Below are 23,566 nucleotides of genomic sequence, written 5' to 3'. Positions count from 1 at the left end.
GATCAACCATAATGGCCTTGGACTATCCGGTTTACAGTCGGGGACGACTCTAGAGTCGAGTAAACATATCCCTTCGAAGGGAGTCCGCACTCCCGCAGCCGCTCCCGGGAATCCGGAGGCGCCGCATACAATGGGCATGTTGCAACATGCGTCAATCTCGGAGGAACATCATACCTTAATGAGTAAGGTGGCTGAAAGAATTCTCTCCACGAAAAGCGGATTGAATGAAGCCTTCATGGGCCTGCTAAGAGGCTTCGAGGTACGTACTGTAATATTTTCAATTGTGCTCTGTACGCAAAATGCACCTGTGTATAGATAGTAGCCCCTGAGACTCTGGTTGGCGCCCAAAGGGAGGCGATCAGAGGATCAAAAAAGATATGCTCAGGAAATAATCCAATTAATTGGAACACAGGCTGCTACATACATGGCGACTGCCCAAGCTACAGAGGTTGTATGTCTGAAGCAAAAACTTGATGCTGCGGATGATGACATCACGCTTATTAATAGGTGGCTCGACGAGGCGCAAGGTATATTTTTGGGGCAGTCATTATACATAAGTATGATAAGATGAGCATGACGCTGAGAATTGTGTACTGAGCTATGCGTAACTGCAGATAGTGCAGCCGCGGTTGAGATCCTTTGGGCCGAGCTTGCCCGGGCCAAGGAGCAAGCCAGGATGAGTGATGCGGCTGCCACGAAGGCAACTGCTGAGCTAAAGGCCGGACAGGTTGCTCGGCGCCAGTGCGAGGAGAGAATATCCATTGTGGCGCGTGAGCTGAAGGATGCCACTGTCCGATGCGAATCCCTCAAAAAGGATAACAAAGCCAAAACGGCCGATCTCGACAAGGCCTTACGAGAGGCGAGAGAGGCCCGGTCCGAGTCTAGAGCGGCTCGGGAGGAGATCCGACAAGCTGGGGAGATCACGGACGGTACGTCCTTCTTATTACAAACTAATTTCGGAGATCCGAAGTATGCCCCGCTTAATCAAATGTGGAGTTCTCCAGATGCATTTTTGGACTTGCCGAAGAGTGCCTCTGATGCGACGCAGTTTTTCCAAGCGCAAGAAGGACATGCAACGGAAAAGCTTTTTTGGTCGCAGTTCAGCATGCCAAAGCGTCCGCTGTTGTTGAACGAACAGATGGCCTAGTGGGCCGAGCTCCACAAGATATCCGGATCTGCCATGAAGGACATCGTGGTTCGGCTGTGGCTGGCCGAGCCAATTCCGAATAGTTATTTCGGTTTGGTGCAGCGACTTATTGATGTGGTGCCGCGTATTGATGCCGTGAAGCGGTCAACGTGCATTGAAGGTGCACGGATAGCCTTTGCCCGCGTCAAGACATACTGGGCGAAGATGAAGGCCGCCGATATTGCAGCGAAGAGTCCACCCGAGGGCAAGGACCATCACGCGCCAGAGCATTATTTTGAAGATGTCCTAGAGGGTTCCCGCTTGATAAAGGGTCAGTGCTCAAAGGATATGATGTTCGAGTGAATGTATCGAAATTGTAAAAAAAAATTATGATATATTAAGGCTATGTTTTTTATACTTTTCCCGGAAAGTTTTGGTTCCTCCTGTGCGGCCGTTTTTTGTATAATTTGAAAGTTTGCCAGTCGTCGGCTTCAGCCCCCTTGCATATAATACGGGGGTGTTCGGAAAAGCACTTGATCACTCTTGACCCAACGTCTTGGTCCGTGAAGGAGGTGTCAATGCGGCGAACTAGGCAATCGGACTATAGGGCTTTAACACTTTCACTTAGCCATAGGAGTTTGACGGTGGGTCTACGATATAGCCCCTGGTATGTACGCAGTTATCCCAATACGGTGCGTTACATAGGTGACCTTAAGAACGGTCCTTCGTGTAATACGGAAGGAATCGCGAAAGATTCTGATAAGTCATCGAGTGGTTGACCAGCTTTCGCCGCATCATGACAGTCAGTTTTCGGCTTTCTCTACTGAGGTGCTCATCTGGATAAACCAGGACACAATCGCAGTAGTTCTCCCTTTACTACCCTAGTCGATATAGCGGAACGTAAGGTAGTAAGCACAGGAGCCGGGCAACCCAACTATTGACCAAAGACATGATTCGGAGCTGGTGCATATAAGGCCAAACTCATGACGCCGAAGTGTGCTATAAAGCTGTTCGGACTTGTTGGCAACTCATTTGTTCCCATATCAAGCCCCTGGCAATTTGTGCCGAGGTGCGTGTGCGAAACAACCGGAGAAGCAAAATTCAGTTCTTTAGAAAAAGTGAATACTGAATACGGATTATGTTCACTGGAACCTGATTGATATGTCAATTGCCGTCTTACAGATAATAACGCCACAACCCAGGCTATTTGACATGCCGGTGGTCGAAGGCTGAGGGAGAAGGCACTTTACAGGCTCAAAATAAAGAGTGCGGTCTACACAAAATTATTTGGACCTCCTGTCGCACGTTTGCGCCACCTTGCCTCGGTGAAAGGACTCCTTAACAGGAATAGCCTTTGGGTAAGTGTACGAAGCCGAACTCTGAAAGAGTTCGTGAGATGACCAGTCTTTGAGAAACCTGTGATAAAAGATAAAAAATAGTTAGAAAAGAAAAGCGAGGCTATGGGAGTGCTTGTAGGCCTGTCCGTATTGTGCCTCTGTCGATGACCAGGGTATTTTAAGTACATAATTATGTATGCGCGGTACAAACTTCACGGGTATATGAGGCGAACGACGGAGGCCGAACTGCTAATCCAGCTCTGAGATTAATCGGTTCCATTTAATAGAGACCGGCGGCTTAATGGCCAATGAGATATGCGGCTTGATGAGGCCGCTTTGTACTTTGGCTGTAATAGCCGCAGTATGATCCTCTATACGGAGGGAGTGTTCCATATTTTCATTTATTGTTATGACGCCGCGTGGACCGTGCATCTTAAGTTTACGCGGGCGTAGAGTGGGATCGCATTAAAACGGGAAAAAGCGGTATGCCGCAGAAGTGCATGGTAGCTACTGCGGAACGGGACAATATCAAAGGTCAATCCTTCACTGCGGAAGTTGTTCGGCGGACCGAAAACGACTTCCGATGTGATGGAGCCCGTGTAGTGAGCTTCTACGCCGGGTACTGCTCCCTTGAGGGTAGTTGTGGTGGGCTTGATTCTTGAAGGATCGATGCCCATTTTGCGGATAGTGTCTTGGTAGAGTAGATTAAGGCTACTGCCGTTGTCCGTAAGGACTTTCGTGAGATGGAACCCATCGATAACTAGATCGATGATCAGAGCTGCCGAACCTACGGGACGGATATGGCTAAATTTTGGGGGGACCGGCTTTATGGCGTATGTGTCCCGTAGTGCACACCTGCGCTCCCCTGTAGGGGTGTGTGTCACGTATACCATGTTTACGGTTTTCACTTCGGGGGGAAATTGCTTCTGACCCCCGGTATTCGGCTGGCAAGTCTCTTCGTCATTGCTGTCACTGGGCGGCCCCTTCCCCTTATGTTCGGCATTAAACTTGCCGGCTTGTTTGAAGACCCAGCAGCTTCTGTTGGTGTGAGTAGCTGGTTTATCGGGGGTGCCATGAATCTGGCAGGGCCGATCCAATACCTTGTCTAGATTGGATGGTTCATCTCTATTTGCCTTGAATGGCTTTTTCTGTTGACCGAGTTTGGAGCCGCTGAATCCGGCGTTGACTGTTGTGTCTTGCGTTCTTTCATTATTATTGCGGCACTTGTGTTTATTGCGTCGTGGCTTGCCGTTGCCGTCTCGGACTTCGGAAGTGCCCGAATCGCTGGCGCTGTTGCTTCTACGAGCGAGCCAGTGTTCTTCTCCCGCGCAAAAGCGGGTCATTAGAGCGGTAAGGGCTGCCATGGATTTTGGTTTTTCTTGACCGAGGTGGCGGGCGAGCCACTCATCCCGGACGCTGTGTTTGAAGGCCGCGAGGGCTTCGGTGCCTGAACCATCGACAATTTGGTTCTTTTTAATTAAGAACCTAGTCCGGAGCTTCCTGGCTGACTCTCCGGGCTGCTGGATGATGTGACTTAAGTCATCGGCATCTGGTGGCCGGACATATGTACCTTGGAAGTTATCGCGAAAGGCGTCTTCCAGGTCTTCCCAGCTGCCAACGAAGTTCTCTGGAAGGCTGTTTAGCCAGTGCCGCGCTGGTCCCTTTAGTTTTAGTGGGAGGTATTTGATGGTGTGGAGATCATCACCACGGGCCATGTGGATATGGAGAAGAAAATCTTCAATCCATACTGTGGGATCTGTTGTTCCATCATATGATTCGATATTCATGGGTTTAAACCCTTCTGGGAATTTGTGCTCCATTACCTCGTCAGTGAAGCAAAGGGGGTGTGCGGCGCCTCTATATCGGGCCACGTCGTGACGTAGCTCGGATGGAGTCCGTTTGCTGTTCTTGGCCCGGGCGTGATTATGATTGTTGCGTCCGGCTAGGTAGACGTTGTCGCATGTCGGGGCACGCCCCCGTGAGCCATAAATCGATCTGTTCTGCCCTGCTCTACTGTCCAAGTTCTGCCGCAGGTCATATGTATGTCCCCGAGCTGTTTTATCTCTGCCTTTATGGTGAGGTAGTGCGTGCTGGTGTTCGGCTTGAGTTGCCTCTTTGTCCCGGCCACATGGTGGTCGGTCAGCCGCATTGCACGATGATGCTATGGGCTCCAGCGCCTCGTCATTGAACTGAGGTAGCAATTTGCGCTTCGGCTAACTTTTGGTTGGGTGCTCGAGGCCGTATTCCTCGGCTGCCAGGACATTAGTCCATCTGTCATTGAGCAGATCCTGATCAACTTGAAGCTGCTACTGCCGCTTTTTCAGGCTCCTTGCAGTGGCGATTAACCGGCGCTTAAAGTGCTCCTGCTCGAGAGGTTCCTCGGGTACAATGAAGTCTTCGTCACCGAGGCTCACCTCATCCTCGGAGAGTGGTAGATAATTGCTGTCCTTCGAGTCTTCGTTTATGGCCTATTCGTCAGGGCTAACTTGCCCATCTTCCCGATCGTCCTGTTCGGCAGTTTGCTCGTCGGGGTCTTCTCTGTCTTCGGCACCGTCCGGGGTGTTATCTTCTCCTGTGCCGGTATTGCTGTTTTTTCTGTGGCGTGATTTAGAGCAGCGCCGCTGACGTCAGTGCTTTGGTTGTATCTTAGGAGGTTCGTCCTCGACTGGATCTTCCTTGTCATCGCCGCTATTCTCTTTGGGTGTATCCACCATGTATACGTCGTATGAGGAGGTGGCCGTCCAGCGCCCGGTAAATGGCGGGTTTTTGGCCTGCTCCTCTTCGGCATAGTTGTCCATGCCGTCGATGTCTTCGGAGTCGTAATCGAGCGTGTCAGTTAAGTCTTCGACAGTGGCTATTAAGTGGGAGGTGGGTGGGAAGCGAAATTCCCCGCCATCCGCCCCCAGCTCAAACCGGATATAATTCGGCTGTGAGTCCCCTGCTAAGGAGAGGGTTTTTAATGAGTTTAGCACATCACCTAAAGGTGAGTGCTGGAAGATGTCCGCGGCGCTGAATTCAACGATGGTTTCGTGGCCGCGGATGCACGTGGTTCGGAACCTATGGCCAGAGACGAGTCCGAGGTTCCGATGACGCAGATCCCGCTCGAGGTTGGGTCTGTGTGCGGCTCCAACTCCGCTGAGTCTGCGGCTTCCGTGGCGGGGTTGAGCTTCCCGTCCTCGGATGGCGTAATCTACTCCAGATCTAGGGCTGGAGCACTTACAGGTGCTATCTCCTAGGTATGGTCCGATGACAGATTTAGGTCATGCTCATCGCACTGGCAGGGAGTGGCTACCGTGGGCTCGAATCCATCGAAGATCAAGTCTCCGCAGATATCAGCGACGTAGTTCAAGCTTCCAAATCTGACCTGGTGGCCAGGGGCGTAGTGTAACACCCCGCATGTAACTTGTCATATTTGTAACTCCGACTCTTGCCATTTCCGGCTATGTGTTATGATTTTCCTCCGTTGTCGGGTTTTTGTCTTTCGTTTTGTATTTTGTCATGTCATGCATTTTCATATCATGTCATCATGTGCATTACATTCGCATACGTGTTCGTCTCATGCATCCGAGCATTTTCCCCGTTGTCCGTTTTCCAATCCGGTGCTCCTATCTCATCCGGTGCACCCCTCTTGTTTTCTTTCGTGTGCGTGTGTCAAACTTTCTCAGAATGGACCGAGGCTTGTCATGTGGCCCTAGTATACCACCCGGAGCCTACCGGTTAAGTTTCGTTCCATTCGGAGGTCGTTTGGTACCCCAACGGTTAACCGGGCATCCGCAAAGTCCATTTGTGTGTCCAGCAAAAACCCCCTCCAAAACCAGCCCAAAACCTACCAAACTCTCTTCCATGCTCTAGGTCGTTCGATCACGATCGTGTGGGCGAAAACCGCACCTCATTTGGAGTCTCCTAGCTCCCTCTACCTATAAAACTCCATCTCTCCCGAAATACAACCGCAGTCCAAACCCTAAAAAAATCCCTCCGCGCCGCCGGACGCGTCCGTACCCCGCCGAACACGTCCGCCGCCGCGCCCCGTCCAATCCCGTGGTGACACGTGGCCGCCGCCGGATCCTCCACCGCGCCGGCCCGCAGGCCCGCCGGCCCGCATCGCCGCCGCCCGCGCCGCGCGCGCCCGCCGCCGCCTCGCCTCCCGTGCGCCGCCGCCGCACTCGCCCCGCCGCCGCCTGCCCTCGCCGGCGCCGGCCGGCCCCGCCATCTCCGCCGCCGCCCGACGCGCCTCCCGAGGCCGCCGCCGGCGCCCCTCCTCCGGCCACCTGCGGCCCGCCGCCCGTGCCCGCCGGCGGCCGCGCCTCTCCTCCTCCGGCCGCCTCCCCGTCGCTCCTCTTCCTCCCGACCGGCGACGGGCTCGAGCTCGAGCTCTTCCGCTCGATCCGATCTACACTGTACGTGCCCGTTGACTTTCTCGCGACCCGTTTTTTCTCCAAGTCTGGAATTTTTCTCAGCAAGTGCTCCTGTTCCCCATGCGATAACTTCTTGCATGTAGCTTTGATTCGCGCGTGTAATATGTCAAATTGTTCGTCTCGTGATGCTATTCATTTTGTTCAATTGCACCATGTTCATTAGAGGTCATCTTGATGCCAAATCTCTGTTGGAAGAGGGCTAGTTGCTGTTATTCTCTGGTTCTTATCAGAACTTGGAGATTTGTCATTTTTGTATCATTTATTCTGTGCATCTTTTGAGCATGAGCTCTACATGTGTTTTGAAGTATGCCATGCCATCTTTCCAGTGGTGTAGTCCATGTATTTTTTGTGATCTCTGTGGTGACTAGCACAAGCATGCAAAGTAGGTCCCGTAATATTTCTGATTTCAGAGAGTGATTTCTCCAAGTCCTTGTCTGCTGTAATTTTGTTGTCATGTAAACTTGATGTTACAGAGAGATCCATGTATATTTTGGAGATGTTCAGTAAGGATGTTTTGTATCTATAGTTGTAATTTATCCATTCCTGCAATGTTTTGCAATTATGGAGTGCCATAGCATGACTCAATCTTGATCTACTTTTGCTATAAAATATTTCTGGCAGATTCTTAACATGATATGCATTTTTGCCAAGCTTATTGTAGTTGATCCATACATGCTATGCAATTGTTCTTGCCATGGATAGCTTCATAAACATGCCTTCTTACTGTAGGTATGCTTGGTTTGTCATGCATTGCTCTGTAGTGAGTGCATCAAGCTCACAAAGAGGCCTACATATTATTATTTCTGCCATGCTCTGTTTTTCTGCAAAGTCTTAAACTTGTTAACGAAACTTGCTATGTTTACATGCTTTCCATCATATCTTCTGGTCCTTTTTGGCTTATGGTCAGTAAGGGACTTTTGTCATGTGCATTTAGTAGAACACTGCCATGCCTTGTTTTGCTATGTTAAGTTCCTGTAGCATATTGATTTCGTGCTCTGAACATTGCTACCTGATGCTGATTTCTGCCATGTCCAGTTTTTCAAAGTCTGTGAACCTGTAATCTTTTGCACTTTTGACATGCTTGTTTGAGCTTGATATGTTGTGAACTAGCCGTAGCTCAGTGTTCATCTTTTTTCAAGCATCTCCTGTAGTTTACTTCCATGTGCTTTGTTGCTATGTTGGGGTGCTGTAGCATTGTTGTTTGTTGCATTTTAAGTGCTATCTTGCTGTTTATCGCAGATTAGTGTCATTCTTGTTTTGCTTGCCATTTGCAAACCGTGCATCCGATTCCGGTGATCTTTATATCGATTTCGACCGAAATCATCTCATCTTTCCAGTGGCATGCTTGGTTTGCCAAGTTACTACCATGTTCATCATTTTCCTTCCGGAGCACGCATATGCATCGCAAATCATATCTCGCATATCATACATGTTTTGCATCATGTTGCTTGCGCATTTCTCGCTGTTGATTGTGGTTCCGTTTGTTTGTGTTCTTGTCTTGGGTAGAGCCGGGAGACGAGTTCGTGAACGAGGAACCTGTCGAGTACGCTTACGAGGGTCAAGCTTTCGACAACTCTGAGAATCTTGCAGGCAAGATGACCACCCCTCGAAATCACTTCTATCTTTGCTATGCTAGTTGTTCGCTCTATTGCCATGCTCGCTACCTATCAATTGCTATATCATGTCTCCCATTTTAGCCATGTCAGCCCCTAACCATCCTCTCCTAGCAAACCGTTGTTTGGCTAAGTTACCGCTTTTGCTCAGCCCCTCTTATAGCGTTGCTAGTTGCAGGTGAGGTTGAAGTTTGTTCCATGTCGGAACATGGATATGATGGGATATCACAATATCTCTTATTTAATTAATGCATCTATATATATTTGGTAAAGGGTGGAAGGCTCGGCCTTATGCCTGGTGTTTTGTTCCACTCTTGCCGCCCTAGTTACTGTTATACCGGGAGTATGTTCCTTGAGTTTGCGTTCCTTACGCGGTCGGGTGATTTATGGGACCCCCTTGACAGTTCGCCTTGAATAAAACTCCTCCAGCAAGGCCCAACCTTGGTTTTACCATTTGCTACCTAAGCCTTTTCCCCCGGGTTTTCGCGAGCCCGAGGGTCATCTTTATTTTAAACCCCCGGACCAGTGCTCCTTCGAGTGCTGGCCCAAACCGAGCGATGTCCGGCGCCCCCTGGGCAACCAGGGTCTATGCCAACCCGACGTCTGGCTCATCCGGTGTGCCCTGAGAACGAGATATATGCAGCTCCTATCGGGATTTGTCGGCACATTCGGGCGGCTTTGCTGGTCTTGTTTTACCATTGTCGAGATGTCTTGTAAACCGGGATTCCGAGACTGGTCGGGTCTTTCCGGGAGAAGGTTTATCCTTCGTTGACCGTGAGAGCTTATGATGGGCTAAGTTGGGACACCCCTGCAGGGTATTATCTTTTGAAAGCCGTGCCCGCGGTTATGAGGCAGATGGGAATTTGTTAATATCCGGTTGTAGATAACTTGTCACTTGACCCAATTAAAATACATCCACTGCGTGTGTAGCCGTGATGGTCTCTTCTCGGCGGAGTCCAGGAAGTGAACACGGTCTGAATTATGCATGACGTAAGTAGGTGTTCAGGACCTCTTCTTGGTCATTGCTAGATGACGTCCGTTCCGTTGCTTCTCTTCTCGCTCTCATTTGCGCAAGTTAGCCACCATATATGCTTTTGCCGCTGCAGCTCCACCTCATTGCACCATCCTTTCCTACCAGCTTAAATAGTCTTGATCTCGCGGGTGTGAGATTGCTGAGTCCCCGTGACTCACAGATTCTACCAAAACAATTGCAGGTGCCGACGATGCCAGTGCAGACGATGGCGTCGATCTCAAGTGGGAGTTCGACGAGGAACGTGGTCGTTACTATGTGTCTTTTCCTGATGATCAGTAGTGGAGCCCAGTTGGGACGATCGGGGATCTAGCATTTGGGGTTGTCTTATTTTCATCTGGATTTTGACCGTAGTCGGTCTATATGTTCGTATTTTGGATGATGTATGATGATATTTATGTATTGTGTGAAGTGGCGATTGTAAGCCAACTCTTTATCCCATTCTTGTTCATTACATGGGATTGTGTGAAGATGACCCTTCTTGTGACAAAACCACTATGCGGTTATGACTCTAAGTCGTGCCTCGACACGTGGGAGATATAGCCGCATCGTGGGCGTTACACGTAGCTGTCGATCTGCTCTAGATGGCCAAGCGAGTTGGCCCGTAGTGCGAAGCCGCCGAATACGAAGATCTATCCGGGGAAGAAGACTCCCCCCTGGACAGCATTGTTGTAGATGATTGACGGGGGCCATCGAACCTCTTGAAGATGACGCAGCGGAACTCTCAATGAAAGCACCAATGTCGGTGTCAAAACCGACGGATCTCGGGTAGGGTGTCCCGAACTGTGCATCTAAGGTTGATGGTAACAGGAGACGGGGGACACAATGTTTACCCAGGTTCAGGCCCTCCCTATGGAGGTAATACCGTACTTCCTGCTTGATTGATCTTGATGAATATCAGTATTACAAGAGTTGAACTACCCCGAGATCGTAATGGCTAAAACCCTAAAAGTCTAGCATGTATGATTATGATTATCCTTATCCCTACGGACTAAATCCTCCGGTTTATATAGACACCGGAGGGGATTAGGGTTGTACAAAAGTCGGTTACAGAGAAAGGAATCTTCATATCAGGGCGCCAAGCTTGCCTTCTACGCCAAGGAGATTCCCATCCGGACACGGGAGAGAGTCTTCGGTCTTGTATCTTCACAGCCCATCAGTCCGGCCCACGTACCATAGTCCGGACGCCCGAGGACCCCTTAATCCAGGACTCCCTCAGGGTCCCAAACTGTGCGTCTAAGGATCGAAGGTAACATGAGGCAGGGGACATAGTGTTTACCCAGGTTCGGGCCCTCTCAACAGAGGTAATACCCTACTTCCTGCTTGATTGACTTTGATGAGTATAGGGGTTACAAGAGTTGATCTACCTCGAGATCGTGATGGCTAAACCCTAGATGTCTAGCCTGTATGATTATGATTGCCTCTACGGACCAAACCCTCCGGTTTATATAGACACCGGAGGGGGCTAGGGTTGTACCGAGTCGGTTTACAGAGAAAGGAATCTTCATATCCGCACGCCAAGCTTGCCTTCCACGCCAAGGAGAGTCCCATCCGGACACGGGGGAGAGCCTTCCATCTTTTCTTCACGGCCCATGAGTCCGTCCTATGTCCCATAGCCCGGACGCCCGAGGACCCCATAATCCAGGACTCCCTCACATAGCATTCCCAAGATGGCGACCAAGGCACTGGCTGTGCGCTTACAGAAAATGATCCCGATGCTGGTACACTCGTTACAATCAGGATTTCTGCCAGGAAGATGCATCATGGATAACTTTGTTCTCGCAGCCGTATTGGTACAGCAGGCGATGAAGAGGAGAATGCCCATGATAGTGCTCAAGTTGGATTCCTAAAAAGCCTTTGACAAGTGGATTCTATCAGCAAGGGGTTTGGCCAACGATGGATCAAGTGGATTCACACACTCTTATATTCCAGCTCTTCCAGGGTTATAATTAATGGTAAAATGAGCAGTATGATTTTGTCAAAAAGTGGACTTCCAAGGTGACGCCATGTCCCCTTATCTTTTCATTTTTGTGGCCGACTTGTTACAGAGACTCTGCATATCTGAGGTTGGAAAAGGAAATCTTAAGCACCCCCTTGCTGTGGATGGACCTTTCCCAATATTGCAATACGCTGACGATACGTTTCTGCTAATCCAAGGAAATTATGAACAAACCCAGATCATTAAAAGGATTTTACATGCTTTCGCCAATTTCAGTGGGCTACATATAAATTTCAGCAAGAGCACCTTCATCCCAATATGTATGGATGAAGCTACAAGTTTGAGTGGCTGAGATGTTCCAATGCTCCATTTCATCGTTCCCATGCATCGACTTGGGTCTGCCTCTCTCCACGAAAAAGATATCACACGACCTACTAATGCCAGTTATTCATAAGGTTGACAAGAGGCTCTCTGGCTGGCATGCCACCTTCCTGTCCTGGGGCGGCCGCCTCACCCTAATCAACTTGGTTCTTGCTTCCATCCCAAACTACTTCATGGCATGCTTCATATGGCCTATTCAATTGCTTGAAAAGCTTGAAAGGATTCTTAGAGGTTTTCTCTGGCAAGGAAAGAGTTCTGCATCTGGTGGTCACTGCTTGGTTGCATGGGTCAGGCTGCCTCGAGAGTCTGGTGGTTTAGGGACCAGAAACCTTCAATGTCACAACGTATCGCTAATATGTAAGCTAGCCTCCAAGATTCTGTAGTCAAATGAAGTCCCATGCTACAATTGGTTTGCAAGGCAATATTTTTAGAATAAAATCTCCCTGGACTACCATAATCGGGACACTGCCATATGGAGTGGGATCAAATGCACCTTCAAAACTGTCATGGAGGCTATGGTCTGTGAGATTGGTAACGGATCCACTATCTCCTTCTAGTTTGATGCTTGGCTGGAATGTGGGAGACTTATGATCACCTTCCCGATGCTTTTCTCTTTTGCGAGACACAAATATTGCACGGTTGCATCACAATTCAGGGATGGGCAATGGGACCTCCATTTGCACCCGGACCTCTCCGCCACTGCAGCCAGCGAGTGTGAGGCACTACTTATGTATCGTGATGTTATCCAACCTCAACCGGACAAGGGAGATGCTCGACGTCCAGCCTGTACTGGTAACCAGCTATCCACTGCCTACTTCTACAGCTTGCTTTCTTTCACCGGTGTGGACTGTCCGGTGGCTTTTTATGTCTAGGATAAGATCATACCCAATAAACATCGAGTTTTTTTGTGGCTTGCTCTCCGTGGACGGCTGAACACCAGGGATAACATGATGAATAAGCATTGGACGACGCTTGTGCAGCACAATGGATGTGATCTTTGTCCAGCTGTGGAATCCAGCTGCCACATTATTCTTCGATGTAGGCTTGCAGATGCAGTTTGGGAGGAATTAGGCTTATCTGATTCCTCACTGGGCTCATCCGATCTGCATGGCTTCCTTCTTTCGCAAACTGCAAGACACAAATACGACAAACTGTGGCACATCCTTTTTGCAGCCTGTGCGGTGGCACTTTGGAATTGTCGTAATGTGCAGGTTTTCGACAATGCCAGATGGTCATCAGCACAAACCTTCTCTACAGTTGCACCCTCTCTTAGGTTGTGGTGTTTTAGAGCGCCAAGGGATGTTGATCGAGCCGTGTTAAGTGCTTGGGCTGACACAGTTGAATAAGCAGCCCTCTCTGACTCCCAAAACCCCCACCTTGTACTTGTTTTTTCTCTCTATTTCAAGCTTGGTGATGGCCTGCTGCACGATCCGTGCAGCGTTAACATCACCTTCATGTAATTGACCATGGTCATTCGGGTCCTTACCCGTTTTCAATGTTGGCTAAGTATGGATAATGTTGGCTAAGTGACACTGCGGTATTTAAAAACTACACTGCCAAACTAGGCCTAAGTATGGATAATGTTGGGTAAGTGACGTGTTCCCAAACCAAAATTCCCCCCTCGCGTGCAAAAAAAGAAAAGAAAAACTCCCTAAATCTAAATCGCACACACATGAGATCTATTTGAAGAGTCCAAAATTTGGTTGTCTAAAATGAGGGTAGCTTTCAAGCTAAACGGTTGTGCAAAGTTGAGTTCTTTTATATGTGAAACTAGTTTCTTGTTCGGACTCCACCATATTTCTTGGATGCCAAGGTTACAAAGATCAAAAGTTAGTTGTGAGCCCCCGTTCCACCGTCTATGAAAAGTGCTCTCCGCGTATGTACCGAAATGTTGGTGTATTATGCAAAGTATAGTAGTTATCTCAGTAAATAAAGTAAATAAGATGCTTTGTCGGAATCGGAAACGCGTTCAAGGGCTCGTCTCCAAAACGGAGTCGATTGATTAGCTTCTAGTAACAGCCTGCTGAGTAGTAGTTATATAATGACTCTTAGCATACGCATCGATCAGCACAAGGAACAGCACGCCGGCCGGTTCCAAGCAGCAGCGACGTTCCCTGTTTGGTCCTCGATCGCCTGGCAACGTCGATCCGCGGCATGGCGCTACTGAAGCGCAGCTTCACCGCAGCGCTGCTCGACGAGGGCGACGACCCGTCGTACCCGTTCAAGATGCCGGGCAGCCTCGCGCGCACCACTGCGCCGGTGGCCAAGATGATGCGGCTGTGGAACTACAAGCAAGGCTCGGGCCTCGGCGCGCACGGCCAGGGCATCATCGCCCCTATAAAGGCCATCCGGCATTGCTCGACCGCCGGCATCGGCCACTCCGAAAAGACGTACAAGAACGGCCTGCATGGCGCGCCGGCGCCGTCGCCGCCAGCCCAAGACGAGTGGCACGAGTCGGCGGCCGTCTCACGAGCCCTGCACCTCGAACGGGAGTGCTGCGAGAGGACCCTCGCGCTGCTGCGCGACGTGAAGCTTCAAGGCGACGACAGCGTGGAGACGGAGGAGGCGCTGGCGGCGATCGTCAAGTCCGAGGAGGAGCTCCGGGGGAAGAAGCGTGCGCTGGGAGCGTGGAGGGGCGCGTTGCCTGCTCCGACCGTGCAGCACATCGTGGAGCAGGTCCTCACGCCGAGGATGGCCATGAAGGCGCGAGAGTGGGAACCGTTGTGGAGCCCGGGCTGCGACCACTGGCTACGCCCGTGGATCCCCTTGATCGGTCACTTGCCGGAGAGCCTCTACGGCACCGTGGAGAGCAAGATCAGCGGCGGCTGCTACGACGTCATCTCCCCATGGAAAGACTACTTCGGCCCCACGCATTGGGAGATCTTCTCCCGGCGTCACATCTTGCCTAAGCTCACACGATGGCTGCAACAGCTCAAGATCACACCACCAAAGCAGCGCGACACTAAGTTCCGCGAGGTGATGTCGTGGACGCCTCTGGTGCGCACCGAAGACATGGTGTCGATCCTAGAACAGGAGTTCTTCGGCAAGTGGGAGAGCGCGCTGCGTCACTGGCTGCGGTCCGCGAGGCCGCCGTCGGGAGAGGCCGCGGCGTGGTGCGCCGGCTGGAAGAACCTCTTCACCCCGGAGCTGCTCCACGACGAACGCGTGCAAGCACGGCTGGAGGCCGGCGTCGCCATGGTGGATCGAGAAGCGGCAGACCTCAGCCGTCTTGTTTGTCATACATAGTTGATACTAGTCTGCTACAAGCCTACAACAGCTTGTGAGGTTGTAGTCACTTATGGTTAGCAATGTAATGGTTGTAGTCACTTGTGATTACCAATGTAATGGTTGTAGTCACTTATGATCAGCAATGTAATGGTTGTTGTCACTTATGCCATATTTGACACTCCAAATCAATACGCTATTGCAGCACAGACGCTTGAATGAAAATTACAAAATAGTAAAGGAGTCCAAATCCAGATTTGCAAGTTTTCGTGAATTTTTGCAGTTCTACATGTAGATTTTGTGAGAGTGTAAAATAAGGCACAACATATCTTTATCTTTCGACATTGCTTCGCATAGATCTCTGCCTGGGCGTAGAAGAAGCTGGGTTTATGGCCGGGTTTATATGGTGAGGCAGGGGCATCCTAGGAAACGAAGACTAGAGACCCAATGCTAGCTGTTGAAGAGATCCATGTGTGTTATGCTCTTATTGGCTGAAAGCCTGAAACACCTCCTGAAGATAGCTAGTCTTGTTGCTCTGAAGTGCATATTGCCTTTGTCCATTGATCAAACCAAGCATTTTGTAGAACAGTACATTTTTTCCTGAGATATCCAAACTCTGCAGATGAAAAGATATGATAAAATCATTGACGTATTCATTGTCAAATATTTGCTCAACCAGAATTTGCTTCTTCTAATTGATGTGGAGTGCATGAAAAATGCTTAATCAGGCTTTGCTTAACCAGAATTTGTTCATCCAGTGCAGCAGTTTTATTGATGGGCGCTTGTTAGTGATGCTCCAGGAGGGCATATTGGGTGTGCTAGTGCCACCAAAAAAGGCATTTTAAAGTTGCTTAAATTCTGAAAAAGAACCTATTTTAAGAAATTAAAAAGGGGTCAATTATTCTGCTATAAGTTTGAATTTGATACTATTCAGAACCACTTCCTTAGCACAATAATGCACAGCCAAGTTGGATACATAGAGGAAGTATCAAAAGAACTGAAAGCTAGTATTATAGTGAGATCTTGATTCTAACCAAAAACATAAAAATAAAAAGGTGATTAGTGCACTAGAAAATATATTGCAGCCGGATAGTCTTCATAGACATTGAACTTGCAACACAGGCGATCTGATTCTAATACACAGGTCTTCAGATCTTGTATATAAATGCATTCTGGTTACTACATCTTGCAATTCAACAAGGTGAAAAACTTCATATTGACATTCTTTTTAGGATGGCAAGTTTTGGGGACACTTCATCGTTTTCCTCCGAGTAAACCTGACTATACTGACGTAAATAGCACAACTCTTAAATTTCATGCATGTACCACAAGCAGTCCCAGTAAAACTAGCTTACATCAGCAAGAAGAGTCAGAATATATACAATAGACGCTGGAACACATATATTGTTTGAGCATGTACTATAACTAGTTCCCATAATGGAGCCTCGTTGCATCAAAAGGATCTAGAGGATTGCTAAAAAAAGGATCTACAGAATATGGCAGACTGCCGCGACTGAATAACTAAGAATTACATCAGAAATACACAATCGACCAAGTGGCCTTCAGAAGCATATGGTAGTTGCCGCATATGATAATCTCAGCATCGTAACCATTGCGCCTTGGAGTAAACTCAACAGTGCCGACAGATAACTTATAGTCACCGACAGCAGCAGCAACAGTCAACACCAGTATCTCATCCACAGAGACTCCTACTACGCGCCGCGCCATTTGAAGGACTCCATTGTCACCTGCAGTTAGCGCACCACTCACCTTGCTATCATGTAGCACAATGTCGCATGGAATGCTGGTAGTGGAAGCAGCGATCTTCCCATGGAATTCATCAGGACCCTGAAGGATCCTGACCTCAACAGTGCCCTCCACCGACCTTCTTACGAATGTGTAGTTTAAATCCAATATGCTGTGCATGCTAACGAGTGTTTCCGTTTCAACCACATATCTGGGATCAAATTCCAGCCTGCGGATAGCATCCACCTCCATCAGGCCTTTACTGAGCCTAGCATCATGGACAGTCCTCCCATGCACATCCTTCACCTTCAGATTGATTTCAAAGAATATATCATCGCATACCATGAATCCTCTCTTTTGGCCAATCAAAATCAATGAATCATCCTACAAGACCAATTTGAATAGATAAATTCCAGGAGCTTGTTTCTGGGATTGATTGAATTACCCTTGCTTTGGGGTTCATTTTTAGCTATGCTCTGAATGACGAAACAAGGTAATTAGACTCAGAAAAATTATGCTACATCAGTGGCCATGTATTTTTTGTACTTCCTTTTCTTATTGTGCAGATTGCTGTAGTGCCATAAACTGAGGCACGCAAGTGATAAACCCCTGGCTCCTATCACTATACCCTACAAGACAAGTATCATTAAAATCAACATCATATGGAACGGATACAAAACCAGATCCGTTATTCAATTATAACATACAAAAACCCAGATATGGATTACTAATATACAACATTCAGAAATAATCATTTATAGAAATTGCCAAAATTTCTCCGTCAGGAAATCACCATTTTTTGTAAATCAGAGTACTGAAATGAGAAAGTACCAGTACAAGAAAATACACATTGATATATTGTATGTGTCTGTAGATATGAGGCAAATGGCAGTAATACCTTTGAGCTGATGAGCTGGCAATCATCCTGGTCGTGCCGGAATATATAGACACATTTTTGATCCAGACTGTCCCTGGCTATGATGGTACCGTAGACATTGAGTGGTAGCCATAGTCGGAGGAAACAATCTTGATGGAGACAACATTGACCGAGTTTTTTAGCCGGAACCCCTCTTTGAAGATTTTACCAGTATGTCGCATGGGACCAGCAGGTGCTGTCAAATGAGAAGAAAAATGCATATCGATCAATCAAACAAGGAGGGTAACAAGACGAGTATGTATGTAGGTGTAAATTGGTTGGAACAGAACCATTGAAAACCGAACCAGCCAGGCTGTGCTCTCATCTTTTGCATAGTAATATACTACCACCTCTGTACCGAATTAGAAAATGTTTTTGATATACAGGCTAAAATGTGTGAACAGACACACTACATACATCCTACTCAGAAAAAGGTTAGAACATCTTATAATTGGGAACGGAGAGAGTAGTAATTAAAAGTAGTGCGTTTTCGATTCAGAAAAAGGTTAGAACATTCGATTCAGAAGAAAATGCGCTAATTGACGAATGAATTTGAAAGTGGCAGCCTTTGCTTCGGAATAAATCCAGTAGGAAGTGAAAGTAACCTTCAGAATGATTTTGAGGAATGAAGTGACACTGACTGACTGGAGTTCATGAACTAGACATGCATAACGAAGGCCACAAGGATCGGTAAGGGCTTGTTCTGTTGCAAGGGGAGGGGTTTGAAGGGGATTTGAGTGGATTGGGGAGGGTAAAATCTGCTATAAATCAAAATCCACCTCAATCCCCTCCAAACCTATCCAAAAGAGGTTCAACCGAACATAATCATGAACTAGAATAAGGGGAATTGGGTTGGATTGGATTGGAACGGAACGTACACTCCTCGTCGAGGTCGAGTTTGTCGCCATCGAAGAAGTAGCGGACGTATATGAAACAACCCTGCTTGGGGTCGTACTCGCTGAATCGCGGGTCCAAGGAATCCTCCTCCGGCGTCTCGAACCGATACTCTTCGTGGTCCCACTTTCTCGCCGCAGCCGCTGCCGCCACGGGAGAACAATCGCCGCCGGCCATGGAAGCTCTCTCTCTCTCCGTGGTCCCACGAGCACGCGTCCGCGAGGCTGTCAGGTTAATGAAGGTATTTCTTCAGTTAACACTGTCGACAGGTTCAGTTAACTGTAGCTTGACCTACAATACCGCTATGAGTGATCCAACGGTTCACAGTGACTCCTGCGTCTTCGACTGGTAGTCACCGCTAGATCGACTTTATCGTTTTACTGTAGCACATCTCGTTTTTACTTTCACTGTTGGGTTAAACCCCTCTCCTATATAACAGCCGGGATGTGGCTCAGAAGACCATTATGCATTTCTGGATTCATTCCTATCGACGTCATGGCTCATAGACAATACATACATCCTTACTTGCTCCCCAATTATAGTCAAATCTGATTGTTGAACTGTCACGTTGTATGTATTTCATGTAACATTGTACCGATTATTCTGTTGTAACCATAGCGCCTAGAGTGTAGGGCGTCCTAGTCAATCGCCATCATCTCATCGTGGCCCTGCATGTAGGGATCACGCCTGTGTATATGTATCTGTAACTGAACTAGGGAATAGATGCGGTGATTCATAATTCTTGTTGGTAATCAGAGCCTCTCATGGCGACCAGCTCCTCCCACTCTCCCTCCGCCTCGCCTCCCCTCACTCACGACGACGATGGCTCGGCCGGTGCAAACCTCTCCACCGGCCTCTCCCATGGCGAGCGTCCCCGCGCATCGCTCTCCCCTGAACTCCCTCAATCCAGCGATCTTCCCTTAGCTTCCCACCCACCCAACCCTGTGCCGGCACCTCCTGCTGCCCCCTCCTCTCCCATCCCGGCCAACATCATCGGCGTCCTCGACTTCAAGCTGGCCCTCGACGGCAGCAACTTCACCCGCTGGCGCAACTACGCCACCCTCGTGCTCGCGCGGTACCATGCGGAGGATCACATCCGCGACGGCGCGGAACGCCGGCTTGCCGACCCTGCCTGGAGGGACGACGACAACACCCTCGTCTTGTTGTTCTTCTCCACCATCGACGGCGATCTCCTCGACGTCGTCGCTCCCGCCGGCTCCACTTCGTTCACCATCTGGCACCGTCTACACGAGTACTTCCTCGCCAATGAAGCTGAACACGCCATGCATCTGGGACAGGAGTTCCGGGCCTGCGCGCGTGGTGATCTCTCCATCAACGACTACTGTCGTCGTCCGCAAGGGATCGCCGCCGCCCTCGCTGATGTCAAGGTAACGGTTACGGATCGAGCGCTCACGTTGCAGATGCTCGACGGCCTCGGCCCCAAGTTCGCCATGCAGGCCGCCATCATCCAGGCCACCGTGTCGCTACCCTCCTTCAACCAGGCGCGTTTTCGGCTCGTCCTCGCCGAGCTGACTCTGGACAAGCGCGCCCGCGCCGAAGGCACCCAGGTCCTCGCCGTCCAGAACGACGACCGCGGTGGCGGCGGTGGCCGCGGCGGCGGCGGCAGTGGTGACCGCGCGGGTCAGCTCGGCGCCATCCGCACCGGTGGGCGCGGCGGACGTGGGCGCGGTCGCGGCCGTGGCCGTGGCGACACAGCCGGTGGGCGCGGCGCTGGGGGCCAGCCATGGCTCGGCTATTTCGCACCCATGGGGATGTGATACGTCTCCAACGTATCTATAATTTTTTATTGTTCCATGCTATATTATATTCTATTCTGAATGTTGAATAGGCTTTATTATATACTTTTATATTATTTTTAGGACTAACCTATTAACCGGAGGCCCAGCCCAAATTGCTTTTTTTGCCTATTTCAGTGTTTCGAAGGAAAAGGATATCAAACGGAGTCCAAATGGAATGAAACCTTCGGGAACGTGATTCTCGGAACAAACGTGATCCAGAGGACTTGGAGTCTACGTAAAGCAATCAACGAGGAAGGCACGAGGCAAGGGGGCGCGCTCTCCACCCTCGTGGGCCCCTTGTTGCTCCACCGACGTACTTCTTCCTCCTATATATACCCATATACCCTGGAAACATCATATACGGAGCCAAAACCCTATTTCCACCGCCGCAACCTTCTGTACCCGTGAGATCCCATCTTGGGGCCTTTTCCGGCGCTCCGCCGGAGGGGGCATTGATCACGGAGGGCTTCTACATCAACACCATAGCCTCTCCGATGATGTGTGAGTACTTTACCTCAGACCTTCGGGTCTATATTTATTAGCTAGATGGCTTCTTCTCTCTCTTTGGATCTCAATACAAAGTTCTCCTCGATCTTCTTGGAGATCTATTCGATGTAATCTTCTTTTGCGGTGTGTTTGTCGAGATCCGATGAATTGTGGGTTTATGATCAAGATTATCTATGAACAATATTTGAATCTCCTCTGAATTCTTTTATATATGATTGGTTATCTTTGCAAGTCTCTTCCAATTATCAGTTTGGCTTGGCCTACTAGATCGATCTTTCTTGCAATGGGAGAAGTGCTTAGCTTTGGGTTTAATCTTGCGGTGCTCGATCCCAGTGACAGAAAGGGAAACGACACGTATTGTATTGTTGCCATCGAGGATAAAAAGATGGGGTTTATATTATATTGCATGAGTTTATCCCTCTACATCATGTCATCTTACTTAAAGCATTACTCTGTTCTTATGAACTTAATACTCTAGATGCATGCTGGATAGCGGTCGATGTGTGGAGTAATAGTAGTAGATGCAGAATTGTTTCGGTCTACTTGTCACGGACGTGACGCCTATATACATGATCATACCTAGATATTCTCATAACTATGCTCAATTCTATCAATTGCTCGACAGTAATTCGTTTACCCACCGTAATACTTATGCTCTTGAGAGAAGCCACTAGTGAAACCTATGGCCCCCGGGTCTATTTTCTATCATATTAATCTCCCGACAACAACTATATCTGGCGCCGTTTATTTTACTTTGCATCTTTATTTACTCTTTATCATAAAAATACCAAAAATATTATCTTATCATATCTATCAGATCTCACTCTCGTAAGTGACCGTGAAGGGATTGACAACCCTTTATCGCGTTCGTTGCGAGGTTCTTATTTGTTTGTGTAGGTGCGTGGGACTCGAGCGTGGTCTCCTACTGGATTGATACCTTGGTTCTCAAAAACTGAGGGAAATACTTACGCTACTTTACTGCATCATCCTTTCCTCTTCAAGGGAAAACCAACGCTGTGCTCAAGAGGTAGCAAGATGGATTTCTGGCGCCGTTGCCGGGGAGTCTACGCACAAGTCAAGACATACCAAGTACCCATCACAAACTCTTACCCCTTGCATTACATTATTTGCCATTTGCCTCTCGTTTTCCTCTCCCCCACTTCACCATTGCCGTTTTATTCGCCCTCTCTTTTCCGTTCGCCTCTTTTTCTCTTGTTTCTTATTTGCTTGTGTGTTGGATTGCTTGCTTGTCACGATGGCTCTACCTACATTTGGTGATCTTCACCTTAAAAGGTTAGAAGAGATCGAAAGCAACGTCAGGAGTTTCATGACTTTACAATTTGAGCATAATAATTTCTTTAGGAACGAGCTTGAGGAACAAAAAAGCTTTATGGGTTATATGAATAAAGAGCTCGATGATATGTTTAAAGAATTTTATGGTTTGAAATCTTAGATTGCTCATCTCAAAAAATTAATAGCTGAAGTTTCGGATAAGCAGGCCACCTTAGTTAATAAGATGGCCGCTAAGCCGGAATTTTTTTGTGAAAATAAAGATGAAGATCTAAAAGTTATTGATGTTTCTCCTATTAAATCTTTGTTTTGCAATATGAATCTTGATAATGATGGGACTGGAGATGAGTCACCTTTACCTAGAAGGCGTCCCAAAAATTCGGTGTTTTTAGATTTTGATGCAAAAATTGGTAAAAGTGGGATTGAAGAGGTCAAAACTTTAGATATTAAAGAACCCACTATTTTTTATTTCAAGGAATTTAATTATGATAATTGCTCTTTGATAGATTGTATTTCCTTGTTGCAATCCGTGCTAAATTCTCCTCATGCTTATAGTCAGAATAAAGCTTTTACCAAACATGTCGTTGATGCTTTAATGCAATCTTATGAAGAAAAACTTGAGTTGGAAGTTTCTATCCCTAGAAAACTTTATGATGAGTGGGAACCTACTACTAAAATTAAAATTAAAGATCATGAATGCTATGCTTTGTGTGATTTGGGTGCTAGTGTTTCCATGATTCCAAAAACCTTGTGTGATTTGCTAGGATTCCGTGAATTTGATGATTGTTCTTTAAACTTGCACCTTGCGGATTCCACTATTAAGAAACCTATGGGAAGAATTAATGATGTTCTTATTGTTGCAAATAGGAACTATGTGCCCATAGATTTCATTGTTCTTGACATATATTGCAATCCTTCATGTCCTATTATTCTTGGTAGACCTTTCCTTAGAACGATTGGTGCAATTATTGATATGAAGGAAGGGAATATTAGATTCCAATTTCCGTTGAGGAAAGGTATGGAACTTTCCTAGAAAGAAAATAAAATTACCATATGAATCTATTATGAGAGCTACTTATGGATTGCCTACCAAAGATGGCAATACCTAGATCTATCCTTGCTTTTATGCCTAGCTAAGGGCGTTAAACGATAGCGCTTGTTGGGAGGCAACCCAATTTTATTTTAGTTTTTTGCTTTTTGCTTCTGTTTAGGAATAAATATTTGATCTAGCCTCTGGTTAGATTTGTTCTTATGTTTTAATTAGTGTTTGTGCCAAGTTAAACCTATAGGATCTTCTTGGATGATAGTTATTTGATCTTGCTGAAAATTCCAGAAACTTTCTGTTCAC

The 23,566-nt window shown here is 48.0% G+C and overlaps 1 protein-coding gene and 1 pseudogene across 1 annotated transcript; one reads left to right on the top strand and one right to left on the bottom strand.

Annotated features, from left to right (window-relative positions):
* Positions 1-13,925: 13,925 nt before the first annotated feature.
* LOC123166001 (septin and tuftelin-interacting protein 1 homolog 1-like) lies at positions 13,926-15,288 on the top strand. Its single transcript, XM_044583763.1, has one exon. It carries the CDS (start codon positions 13,996-13,998, stop codon positions 15,085-15,087), a length of 1,092 nt encoding a protein of 363 aa, XP_044439698.1. The 5' UTR covers positions 13,926-13,995; the 3' UTR covers positions 15,088-15,288.
* Positions 15,289-16,460: 1,172 nt separating this feature from the next.
* On the bottom strand, positions 16,461-18,830 carry LOC123180495 (uncharacterized; annotated as a pseudogene).
* Between the last annotated feature and the right edge of the window lie 4,736 nt (positions 18,831-23,566).

This window comes from Triticum aestivum, chromosome 1D, assembly GCF_018294505.1.
Source record: "Triticum aestivum cultivar Chinese Spring chromosome 1D, IWGSC CS RefSeq v2.1, whole genome shotgun sequence".
In the NCBI taxonomy this organism is placed as follows: Eukaryota; Viridiplantae; Streptophyta; class Magnoliopsida; order Poales; family Poaceae; genus Triticum; species Triticum aestivum.
The sequence above is the reverse complement of the archived record's forward strand: the minus strand, read 5'-3'. Positions and strand labels throughout refer to the sequence as shown.